General features: G+C 38.5%; 1 protein-coding gene across 1 annotated transcript in view; it reads right to left on the bottom strand.

The window, feature by feature from the left end:
- The window catches only part of rsrc1 (arginine/serine-rich coiled-coil 1), a 161,770-nt gene that overhangs the window by 75,435 nt on the left and 72,771 nt on the right, over nt 1–13,564 (bottom strand). Inside the window, exon 5 of the mRNA XM_065281818.1 lies at nt 1,263–1,299. Within this exon, the coding sequence (XP_065137890.1) occupies nt 1,263–1,299 (37 nt within the window). The remainder of the gene's footprint in view (nt 1–1,262; nt 1,300–13,564) is intronic.

Here is a 13,564-nt window from a genome sequence, read left to right as displayed (position 1 = left end):
TCACGCTCTATTTTGTCAAGTTCAGTCTCAGTAAGCTGTCTGTCTCTTGTCGTGGTTGTCCAGTGTTTGTCACAAGATGGCGCCAAACAAACAGTAATCTTTATTGGCGCGGAGCGATCTTACTCGTAAAAGTAGTACCGGCTATGCGTTATTATTTTGGAGCGGTTATTATTCGAAAAGAACGAACCTGCAAATGTCTCAACTGACCAATCAGAATCAAGCATTCCAGAGAGCCGTGTAATAAATGTTATTAAAAGATATTTATTTTTGTGTAATTTTAAACTGTACCTATCAAAATGATTTGCAGCATCCAGGTTACAGTGTTATCAGGGTATTAACAAACCTGTAATGTCGCGACTGGCCAATCAGAATCAAGTATTCCAACCAGCCGTAATAATAAAAGGTAAAAAAAATATTGCTCGCTATTAGTTCATGTTAACCAATGCATTTACTAATGTAAACAAATGGAAAGTGAATTTACTGTAAAAAAAGGCAAGTCAATTCAACCTACTTTTTAAAGTTTTTCCTTGTGAAAAGTTGACATAACTTATGTTGATGTCGTCAAAAATACTGCATATTTTTTTACAGTGTTGTTATCAAATGAACTTAATGAGAATACATATTTAATTACAAATTAAACGAAGAAAAACGTCATTATAATCTGATTTCAGAATATAAGCATGATATAGTTGATAAGGGAGGGTAAGATCAGGGGTGCTCTTTAAAGTGTTGGATGTGTCTTAAATATTAAGAGTTTGGAGCAGTAACGGCTCGGGAAGGTGAATGTACATTCAGAAAGTCGGGACCCCATTGTGACCTCTCTCCATTATTCATCCCCCAGAAAAAGCCACCTTTAATTCCAATGCACGCCACTCTGACCTCATATTAGGAAAAACTGCAGAAAACTGAGGAAATGTCAAACTTTACATTTTTAAACACTCCCTTAGGGACATTTAAAGGGTCAAGAGCACACCCCGTATATCTAGAGATGGTTTGGTAGGAAGCAGATTTTAAAGCTAATTTGTATAAGATATTAATCTGTGAACTGTATGGGACACGTAAATTACAGGTATGTGTGAAAACGCACTTGCTTGTTGATACATATTGTGTGGGCTTTTTTCCAAATAACAAGTATATGTTTAACAAAATGTCTTGTTTATAACACAATAATAATCAAAGGGAAGGAGGGGGTAAACTACTACTAAACATTTAATTGGATGCAAATATCAAAAAATAGACTAAAAAGATTTAGCAGAACTTACCAGATGTTCCAATCCGGCTTTGCTGCTTCCTGTTTCCCTGCAAGAAACAATGCAAATATGTGAATCATCTTGTCCCACAATTAATTTTTACTATAGGCTTGTTCATTAGATTTAGCTTTATCTGAAAAACTTTATTTCATTACGTTATCCCTGAAAACTATTTGTGAGTCCTTTTGGATTTGACAGTGTTGTTGTTTTGCGACATGCGTGTTGCCATTGCCTTCCCATTGCGGTGAGTAAATATAAGATGTGAAAATAAACACAATTCCACTGTGCGTTGTGGGATCCGATTGAGAAAAAATCTCTATACATCTCAAGAGTTAACATGCTTTAATTTCTTCTATAGATCAGACGACTTCAGGTCTGCACCACCACTTTCGATCTGATTGAAATTTAATTCGGATCAACTTCAATCAGATCTATTAAGGTGTTTACATAAAGTCCATCAATCCAATTACAAACGGATTGTTCGTTTACATGTCAAGTAGCTACAGTGAAAGGATGAAATGAAGTCAGAGCTTTGTTATTGTGGCAACAAAACATGACTCCTTGAGCAAAATCCGATCTGGTTTTAATTACATTGTAAACAGGGTTGCAATTCGGGCATGAGAAGGGGGTTAGGTGACTGACTCAGATGAGCTGTCGTATTAAAAGGATGCTTGAAGAACAATTAGCAGGAAATATACAAAAAAAAGTGACAAAGGAAAACATGATCACTTTCTAATTCTTTAATTCAAAATGAATTATTTCCATTCCTCTAATCACTAATTAGACTACATGAGTATTATCATTTTACCCACACACCATTTTTGGTCACCTTTCTGCCTTTCCTGTCTTTTTGTATTGTACATGATTGACTCGATGCACATTATCATAATTCTGCCCGCTTCTGACTCACAGCCTGTAAGTAGTTTATGTTTTCATATTTAAATAATTAACTAAGTTTTCTGCGGTGCAGAGTCACGCTTGTTGTTTGTTGTTTCTACGATCACAAATGCAGACATGGTTTTATGTTTTAGTAATCTTTACCTTACTTTACCTTACTGCTCAAGCCATACTGGTAAAGTTGATCAATCAGCTTGCTCATCTGCTTTTTTAGGATCAGATTTGGGCTCGTATTGATAAGTTAATAAAGATATTAACTCCTGTTGGGAGCTGATCTTCCAAATATGGCAAGGAGGGTCACATTTCCGGAAAATGCTCGAGGTATTCGGCCAATCACAACGCACTGAATATCTAGCCAATCGGAGCACCCAGCTCTCTCAAAACGGTGAGCTTTGTAGATGCATTTCAGAAAGACGGGGCATAGAGGAGCAACAATAATGTACGTTAAGTGAAAAATAATGGATTTTTGAACCATGTGAACAAACACACTGCATTACACCAAATACACGCAATAGGGGCTCTTTAAATTTGCTACTCTTGTCCATTTTGGTATTTTTTGTCATAACAAATAATTTCGGATTGTTCTGTACTCTATAAATGACAGAATGTTTAGTTTTAGGAACAATCTCCAACTTTTAAAGCATCCATATTTTAATTGAATTAGAATTTCCTTTTAGCTTCATTTCACACTGTGCCTTTAAATGAAAAGAAAAAAAGAGACAAAATATTTCGAACAAACAAAGCTAATGAAGAAAAATCAGTAAATGGACAAATAGGTAGCGTGGAGGACGGGAAAAAGATTTTTTTCCTCTCTCTTGCTTCCCGTAAGGAGGCCATTATTTATCTCTACTTAATTAAGTAAAAGAGGACAAACAAGTCAAAGTGTTAAAGGAGCCTGATGCAATGGCAGCCGTTTGTTCACTTGTCAATAGCGCCCAATTGGAAATGTCTGACTAATCTTTCAAATGAAGGAAGCCCTGACTGACGCATGTGATTATACTGTTGAAAGCGCACGTTCTCCAGCTGTCTTTCATCTTCCCTCTGCAACAGGTACGACTGAATTAATGAAAGCCATGAACGCTTATCTGGGGTCAAGTTTCAAATACATCAATATTGTCTTATTTAAACTACCTTAGATGGCCAAGATGAATAACTTCAGTCAATAAATGGGAACAAGGAAGTTCAAATGCAAAGGAAAGAGAGAGAGAAATATATTAGCCCTGCAGCCCTCATGACAGAAGAATTGGAGTGGTTCTGTCCTGACCAACCTCTGTTTTGTGCAAGGGTTAGAGGTGTGGGTTAGTTAGGGTTACCCTATACACACTGAGTATTAGTGATGTAGGAAGACTACCAAAGAAAATACCCTTTCTAAACGTTGCAACCATCTCATAGATGAAATTGAGTTTTTCTAAGAAAACTGAGAAAATGTCAAACTTTACATTTTTAAACACTCCCCCTTAGGGACATTTTAAGGGTCAACATCATACCCTGTATATTTAGAGATGGTTTAGCTAATGTGTGTAAGAAGTTAATCTGTAAACTGTATGGGACACATACATGAAAATTACAGGTATGTGAGAAAATGCAGAAAATAACAGAGACATGGCGTTTGCTGACTAGTGTTGCCAGATCTTGCACAAAAGAAAAATCCAATAATAAAACAAATAAATCCAAATGCATTTTTACATATAAAATTTTGTCAGCTAATGCAGTTTTTATATTTATTTGAGTTTGCATAAAGGTCTATTCATTGCAAGTGCCTAAACAATATTCACATTGGAAAACAGTTGCAATCATGACTATATTTTTAATTTTTCCAACTGCTAATAAGGTCAGCAAAAATTGCGAAAGCGAAAAATGATGTAAAAAAGGCATTTAGTCAGCTTGATCAAAATCAAACACACACATTTGTCATACAGCCTGAGAAGATTTATACACTGTTGCATACAAATTGTTAGTACAATACATAGAAAAAAAAACAAATCAAATTGAACAAAAAAATGGAAAGGGTTTATTACAGACCATTCATGCGTGTATCTTCATGAAAATAATGCAGTTTCAGCAGTAACAACGTAAACAAACGGCTTTTGTGGAATAAACATAACTTCTGGTAAACCACTGCAAAGAATCAAAACATCAGAGTCCTTTTAGAGTAGTTTATTTCTGATAACAAGCAAAATAAATAACAGGTGCAGTAATGAACAGCTAAAGCGTATCAAACACTGAGCTAATGTTACTGAGTAAAATTAATGTATAAAATGTTAACTATAAATCGGCTGTCAAACCTCCCTTCACATAGCGGTGATCCACAATCTCAATCTTCCCTCGTCTTTAGGAAAACAAAACATTTGTTATTTTTAGAAATGCATCCGATTTGTTTTTCTGATTTTTGCTTATTCCGATTTTTTTTTTTACAAAAAATATAATTGACAGCATATTGGCTAAAACAAAAATCTACTTTTCTTAAATACATTTTTTTCATTCAGATATTAAAATAAAGTGCTCTCAGACTCAGTCAAGCTCACTGATATTATGTTAGGTGTCTGAACATCAGTTGGACAGCTGTGGTTAGAAGCATAGTTTCTAGTTGGTATGACGTGAAGACTTAGATTGATCATGCTTTTGAACAAAATAAACAAACAACATGCAGTGCAATCTTTATCCATCATTTTAAATATATACAAAGTTCATTTCATGTCTTTTAGTTTGTAAACAGAATTAAAGAGCTGTTTTTCGAAAACTGTGCGTGCGCAGAGCTACAAGCTTTTAGACCCTGGGGAATCCCTCTGACGAGTCACGTATTTTGCGAATGAATGAAATATCTTTAAATAAAACCACAGAGAATGCTGCAGATTTTGAGGCAATGTACATTATTTACAGCAATAATCTGACATTTAATCCATCTGAACAGATTAATTAGTACTCCACCCCCTACTTCATCAACTATACTGTTCAACCAACATGGTTTAAACAACAGATGTGCGACAAAGTTACTATGTTTTTGAGAAATAGTCGTGACAAGCTAGTTAGTTTCTCCAACTATGCATTGTACTGTAATATGGTGCTTCAGCCGCGAATTATGTAGTTGTTTGTGAAATGAACCCCTGAGCAAACGGGTGGGTGAATATCTACGTGTTATTTGCGAATGTGGGGCAGGAATCAATATAGGCACGGGCGGAATGCACGGGTGGTTCGGGTCGCATCTTTATGTGAAACCGATCACGTTTCCGGAATTAAATGAATGCAGCTGTTGGATAAAGGATCGGGTGCTGGGTCCACTGGGAGTGTGCATGTGGCTGTGACGTTATTGCTTGCACAACTGGCAACAAAAGGACCGGCTCGGAATCGAAATGTCGTGAGACTGACCTGTGGGTTACCGGTCCGGCAAATCATTCGTAAAATCTGCCAATTCTGGTCTCTGGTCGGTAGATGGGCTTTTATTTTATGCGCAACCGCATCACAAAACTCATCATCTGACCGTCATCCAATCGCACCAATGTTTTTGACAAATTTTCAAAACCGCACCCGCCCACCATTCACTGATTGGGCGATGCAAGGCGCTGCTGATGACAGCCGCGAGACTAGAAAGCTCTAGAATATCAGCAGTGAACTCCATCTCCGATCAGCGCACAGGGACAAAAATTAATAAATAGTTTTAATTAAATGCACAAATTACATAGTCTGCACTGGTGTCATCCTGATTTACCACTTTGTAAAACTTAGTCCAGGCAAAACTTTTCTGAACTTCTATTTCCTATGTTTTTAAAAGGGTGCTTAGAATGAAGCCTCAAACTGTGTCCTTATTTCTCTGCGCTTTTAAGGATAGAACGAATGGATCCGAGGCTGTGTTTTTCTGATTACATATTTATTTTAATAAGTCAGAAATGTCTCCGCTGTTTTCTGCTGACAGGCGCGGTAGGTGCTACTGGGGGCGCGTGCAACAGGTGACGCAAATTATGGGTCCTCAGAAGGCTAGACCGAGTGCTCACCTTTTAACGCTTCCCCGCCAATGACGAGATTTTCCGCAATACCGCTATTATTTAAACTTTACAATACTTTTTAAACCCGGAAGTATTGCCCTATGGCAAGCGGCTGCATGTCCGTGTTTGTTTTAAAGATCGCTCTGAATGGGATCTCTATGAAAAGTCTGTCACAAAAATGGAATTATCTCTGCTTTTTGCTCAAAATGTGGTGTTTTTGCAAAAACCTACCCATATTCAAAAGCTGATTGCAAAAGAACCACTAAAGGTAGGATGAAACGTTTTTTTTTTGTTTGAAAGCAGAGGGTCTGTTCTTTCATTTGTTATATTGTATGTTTATATATTTAAAGAAGGAAATTTTCTGGAAGGCATTAAACTTTGGTGAAAATCATGAAAAACGCTGGCGCTGGCTGGCAACTTTTTTTAAAAACGCTGGCGGTGAAAGAGTTAAGTTCGCATGCTTAGAAGGTCGCAGCCCTTGAATTGGGACACAGCTAAAAAACATGAAGTTGAGATGCATAGACCGACTAGCCATATTACTGCCTGATGAAAATGTGACTATTTCAAAGTGTGCTCGATTTTTTTGGATGTAGGTATAGTGGGATAACAATATTTAACAATGTAAACATTAGGCTTGTTGCGATAGTCGGTGAAACGGTGATTACCGGTGCTTCAGCCTCTCACCGGTTGGATCACTTGCCCACCGCGACACCGTCTTTCACCGTCGTTTTGATATTTTCTTGTAATTAAATCACTAATAACTGAATGTGTCTGCTGCCTGAATTCAGCGGAGCTGAACGCGCGTCACGTCACAGAGCAGCAGGTGTCAGATTTTATTTATTCCTGTCAGACTGCGGTGAGCTTACTGACCAGACGATCATGGCAGAAGCCGCGTGCTTACTCGTTTTTGTTATAAGATACATATATGATGTTAAATATAAGTGAGATCATTTTGTTGTTGTGTTTTTCATTAAGAATAAAAATAAACCTATCATTCAAGCAGCCTTTGTGGAGGAATAGCCGGTTGCTCTGCTTGGGACTGGTGGGTTTCTGTCAGAAGTACCTGTGCACATTGACTCAAGCACTTAAACCAGCTGTTGCACTCGCGATTGAACGCAAATTCATACATGATTTAACGCAGCATATGCAAGCGCTGGATTTAAACAACAGGTGCATCTAATTCAAAAGTGAAAGTAAAATGCGCACGTCTGTATGTGCATTTATAAGCCCCTCCAACCCGGTGAGACTGGTATCACCGGGTTTGTCACGCGCTGATTAACCGGTGGGAAAATTCTGTCACCGCAACAACCCTAGTATACATATATTTTTTATTTGATTGGTTCAACCGCCCACCACCCACCCGAATGTAATTAAAATATTATTTTTCGTTACGTCATACACTCTAAAAACAAATGGTGCTATATAGCACCAAAAGTGGTTCTTTGCTCGTAATCATAGAAGAACCGTTTTTAGTGCCATATAGCACCGGTGAAGCACCAGTGAAGCACCTGTGTAGAACCATATAGTGCTTTGTAGAACCATATGTGGTGCTATAGTGGTGCTATATGGCCCCTTATATGGTTCTACACAGGTGCTTCACTGGTGCTTCACCGGTGCTATATGGCACTAAAAACGGTTCTTCTATGATTACGATCCAAAGCAACAGTTTTGGTGCTATATAGCACCATTTGTTTTTTTAGAGTATACGCCCGATCCGTGGTTTATCCGCGGAATCCGCGGCTGTAACCGCCAACCGCGCATGTACTGGCCGGTCGATCTGTGAATCTTTTGCTGTTTTTTCGAAGAGGTATTGGTTCCAGAGTTCAGTTTAGCCACTAGCCAGACCATTAAACAAACAGAGATTAAGTTCTGTCCAGATGTATAACCGCAACAACGCGCATGAGTCCGATGAAACCGCTTATAACATACAATTTAAAATTTTCGAATGGTAAAGAGATAATGTGGTGATATTTGTGACCAGTCACGGAAAGTAGGGACACAAGTCGGATCTGGGCATTTGGAGTTATTCACAGATTCTGAAAGTGCAGTTTCTAAGCTTTCCAATGATGTGTAACACATGGAAATCTGATAAGATTTGGAGAAGTTGTGGCCATTTGAATATAGGAACTCAGAAATACTCAAACCGAGAAAATCGAGACGAAAGGGACTCTTCTTTTCAGCTGGGGGAGACAATAGGGCTCATTTACATCTCATTTAGCTAAGCCATACCCCCTGTAAAACCCTTTTTGAGATGTTCTAGCATCATATGTAGTATTTTATGACCAAATGACAACATGCAAAAATAAACATGACTCTTTTTACCTTTGTGGGGAACACAAGTCGAATCCAGTCTGTTTCAGATTATCCAATGACCATTTTTGTCCACAAATGCGTATAATCCGTGAAATATAGATTGTTTACATGAGATTTCGCATGAATGTCTGGTAATACAATATAATATACAATCTGAAGACTATTTAAATCGTAACATGTAAGGGTATATGAGCTTACACTCCGTTAAACACATGAACCCACCTTCAAAGTTTGTATTTAAAATAGGGAAGTAGTATAATAGATCATCCAAACAGCGCCGTCAAAAACGTGACATCCTTTAGAGATGTTACCAATGGCTCGCTCATTCCTCCATCAGCCAATGACTTCATGGAAAATATTGATAGACAAAACATGTAGCCAATTATATGAAGAATACAACGATATCTGTGTAACGTCTTTGTGTCTGGACTCATGCTGCGCTGCAAGAACTGACATAGAGATGACGACAAAGTACCGCGAGAGCGAGTCGAAATTAAACTACTCCGTAAGATTTCTTGAAGAGCTCTCGCGGTACTTTGACGTCATCCTACTGCGGCGCCGCATAAAGTCAGTGACGTGGCTGAAGTACGATGCGGCTGACTGTTATTTGTTCCGCCCCAGCTTCTTTTATTTTTCTTTTGTTTTGTGCGCCCGAGGTTTACAGTCTGGGGAGACGCACGCTATAAGTTTGAAAAAAAAAAAAAACTTAGCAAACATGTCTGAGGAACAGGGCACTACAGTCACGTGACTTCACACTCGAGCCGGAAGAGAAGACAATGCTGAATAAAGTCGTAATTCTGCTATTTTTGGACCAAACTGTATTTTCGATGCATCAACACAATCTTACTGACCCACTGATGTCACATGGACTACTTTGATGATGTTTTATTTAGTGATGCACCGAAATGAAAATTCTTGGCCGAAACCGAAAACCGAAAAAAGGAAACCAAGGCCGAAAAAACGAAACCGAAACACCGAAATAAATTATTATGCCAATTATTAGTTCAATTGCATTTATGGCCATCACTGTGTACTAACTTTACTAGGGGTTTGTGACGGATAAAAAAACTCACAGTTCGGATCACATTACAGTTTTTGAGGCACAGATCAGATTATTTTTCGGATCAGCAAAAAGCAGGTGGGAAAAATCTAATAAACAATAAAGAAATTGCAAACATTTATAAAAGAGAACAAAGTTGTACATTAATAAGGTCTGAAATTAGCATTAGGTACAGAAATCAAATTAAATGAATCATAACACAATCAACTAAATATATAATTATTTTTTAGAGCTATTTGTCTCTTTGTCATGGGTTGTTTGATTAACATTAATGACACAGACTTAAGTAGGTTAATCTGACTGTAATCTATGCATACACTTAAGACATAAACAAATGTTTTTATTAGAAAAAGAATACTGTGGAGAGAATTTTGTTTATATGTGCCCTGTCAATAACAGCGAGATTTTATGTTTGCTTGTTTTTTTTTAAACGCGTTTCTCTCGTATGTGCACTACCGAGGGCACTTAAACGCATGCACATACAGAGACCGAGGGTGAATCCCAAACAGCGCAACAGTCGCTCCACATAAAAACGTTACGTTGTGTTTCATTGCTTTATTCGCCAAATGTATGTTAATGGATTACAGTATGAGACACATTAGCGCGACTCTCTCTAAAGTTTACACATCAAGACATGCTTAATCTTTGCAGACGCGTGCAAACAGCTCGACCGTGAGTGAAACCTGCTTGAGCACGAAGGGGAGGGGTGGGAGACGACTGATCACCGTGAGTGAAACCCAAGCGCTAGCGCACAGATGGGAGGGGCGCGGTTGACATTCATTTTCGGTTTACATTTTCGGCTGGATTTTTTTTTTCGGCCCGAAACCGATAATGCCATTTCGGCTGAAATTTTCGGCGACCGAAATTTCGGTGCACCCCTAGTTTTATTACATTTCTGGACATGGAAACCATACATAGATTTTCAATGAAGGGGATAGAAAGCTCTCGGACTAAATCTAACGATAAAACATCTTAAACTGTGTTCCGGAGATGAACGGAGGTCTTCCGAGTTTAGAATGACATAAGGGTGAGTCATTAATTGCATTGTTTTCATTTTTGGGCGAACTATCCTTATTTAGTAGTCACGCTGTTCCCTTTGGGGGCGGAGGCGAAAACAAAAGCTTATACAGTATGTAAATATACACACAGACAATGATGCCCCCCGCTGCACGCTAGAATCTCCGGAAAAACAAGCCTATTTTAACCGCAAAATGTACGCTTTTAAATATACAAAAACTGCTATCTCAAACATGGAGAGGCTTCTTCGTGATCTCAACTAACAGATTCTGCAATAAAACGAAAATCACAAATTTTGAAAAAAAAAACTTTGTTTCTCATTTTCTCGAAACTTGTGCTGCCGACTTGTGTCCCTGGTTTCCGTGACGGGTCACATTTGACTCGGGTGATTGACTGTTGACTGTGAGGTCCAGGGTTGCTACTCCATGCATCATGACAGATTATTAGATCATTTTATTTATTTATTTTAAAAGGAGCTTTTCAATTTCTGTGATAATTTTGTGATAAAATGACAAATTATGCAGACTTTTGTTGATTTCACGCTGTGTTTTGTGATTGCGAAATTCCCCAAAAAAACGTAGGACTGAATAATGATACATCCTTCATGCATATGATCCACTCATCAAGGTCTCTTCCCATCTCCCTGAAAGGAGAGCTAAGAGGAGCGTGGCAGAGTCATAGCTCTGCAATCAATCGGAGGACGGGGGTTGATTGTCGTCTCCAAATCACATACAAATTGAAACTACGTTTCTGAGTGTATAGCCGTGCTGGCCTTTTTGATATCACTGTTAAACTGTTCAGAAAACAGGGGCAGGCAGACGCACACAAAAGCATGCTGGTAAGACCGTGGCCGTCTGGATTCAGCACAATAGAAGGTTGATAATAGCCATAGGCCGGTCAGTACATCTTTAATCAGATCAAACCCTCCCCTCTTTAGAGCTCTACTCCTTAAAAAGACAGAGCGAAACATAAAGAGAGAGATTTATAAAGCTGTGCTCTAAGCATAATCCCAACATAGCAGAGACTTGAGCTCTTTATAAAAACAGCAAAACTCTCCACTAGGCAGCCCAAGGCCTAAGATAGTTGCGTGGAGTAAATAAAGCAGACAAAAGACAGAGCGAAAAGACCCGTTTGAGGGTTAGACCGCCGCTCAGCTCAAATACATTAAGGATCCTTTATTCAGTCTTCCTGTGGGTAGAGGGCAGCTTGTGGTGAGAGGAGTTCAGGTTCCCCACCAGGTTTGTTATTTTTTTAGTCTTTCATGATTCTGAGGTTTTAGTCGTCATTGAAAATCCAGCTCTCGTCCATAGCTCCATACACAAGAACTAATTGAGTCTTACGTCTTTTAAGGCTTTTATGAAGAATTGACACTTCAGGAATGATCAAGAGGCTCGAGAGACGCAGAGAAATGAGGATTTTCAGAAAATTATTAGTTTATCTATTTAAACTATTCATCACAATTTTATGAATGTTTTGAATAGAGATCACATAACACACACACAGTTTCTGCCAATCTTATGTTAATCTTGGGCATCTATAGAGTAGTATTACATTTTCAGATTTCAAAAAGACAGTACATACTTTCCTTTTTTTTTCTTCTTTTCAAAAAAGGATGAACTCTTGGAAGCGTACAATGAGAGGAGATAAAGAGTTATGAGTACAGCACAGCTATATGTTCATGTTGCAAACAAAACAAAACACTTGAGATTAGATGTTGAATTACTCCTGAATGGGGTATTTTAACGTTGGGACCGCTCCATCACGCATTGTCGTTGTAAACGATTAGCAAATCTGGTGTTGAACTCGGCTTTATTTGTTAAGCAATCTTATCTGAAATGCAGTTGACAAACATAAACCAATCCGGGAGCAGTGCCCATAAAAGGAATAAGGGGTCCATGATACGTAACAGTTAAAACATTCAGAAACTTGTAGGAAAGTGGAGTGAGTTCAGCCTAAAAATACTCTTAGCATAAGGATTACAAATCTTTTACTGTACTGTATTATTACTGTATTACTATACTATCTTGATTTATTATTTAACTGTAAATAATTTAACATAATTATAAACGGTTTCAGGATCAGCAACATAAAAGAATGGCTTTTGTGGACTAAATGCAACTTCCTGTAGACTTCCACATAGAATCAATAACAACAGAGTCCTTTTACAGTAGTTTATTTCAGACATCAATGGAAATAAATGACAAGTAAATTACATAAGGTTGCTGTCCGATGAAAACCACGTACGTCCATTTTGCCGATTTTGAGATTTTTCGATGGATTGAATTTCCAGGTTCATGCTTCACATATCTAAATGACCAATGAAAAGTTGTGAAATCATGTCATCTGATTTTCACATATATTCATTTGGTGTCAAAGCTGTCAATCACGCCGCGTATCTCCTGCCCTGTGGAAGCATCTCGCCGGTCTCGTGAAGTTTCATTGAAGCTCAGCACTGGATTTAAGACCTACTTCAAGACCGATCAGAAGACAGACCTGGCTCATAGGCAACTGCCCCGAGCGGAACACCACTCTCCAAAAATGCTCTGTTATTTACCTGTGAACCCAGTAGCTACTTTGCTTTACTAGTTGTGTTTAACCACGGTGGTAATGAACGTAGACACAGCATCGGGGCTGTCAAAACTGTTGAAAGAAAGGAGAAGTTTGCAGGGATATAACATCCTGACTTTGACACCTGGTCCATGCAATTCCGCCTTGACTGATTTAAACTGATCTCGTCGTTTTTTGAGTTCCGCGGAGAAATCAGGAAAGATCAAAATCTTGGAATCTTTGTAGCGTAACTCTCCATGCTCGCGTGTCAACTGTAGAAAAATTTCCTTGGTTTGGAAATGTAGGAAGCGTACAATCATGGGTCTCGGTGGGGCGCCGGATCGTGGTTTAGGTGCAAGGGACCGATGTGCACGCTCAATCTCCGGCGTCTGAGGTAGTTTATCCCCGAAAAGTTCTGCGAAGAACGATGCCATGAACTGAGAGGGTTTTGACGTTTCAACATTCTCGGGGAAACCCAATATATGGAGATTGTTGCGACA

This window comes from Paramisgurnus dabryanus, chromosome 8 (genome assembly GCF_030506205.2).
Source record: "Paramisgurnus dabryanus chromosome 8, PD_genome_1.1, whole genome shotgun sequence".
NCBI classification, from domain to species: Eukaryota; Metazoa; Chordata; class Actinopteri; order Cypriniformes; family Cobitidae; genus Paramisgurnus; species Paramisgurnus dabryanus.
Note: the sequence above shows the minus strand (reverse complement) of the source record. Positions and strands in the feature narration are given on the sequence as shown.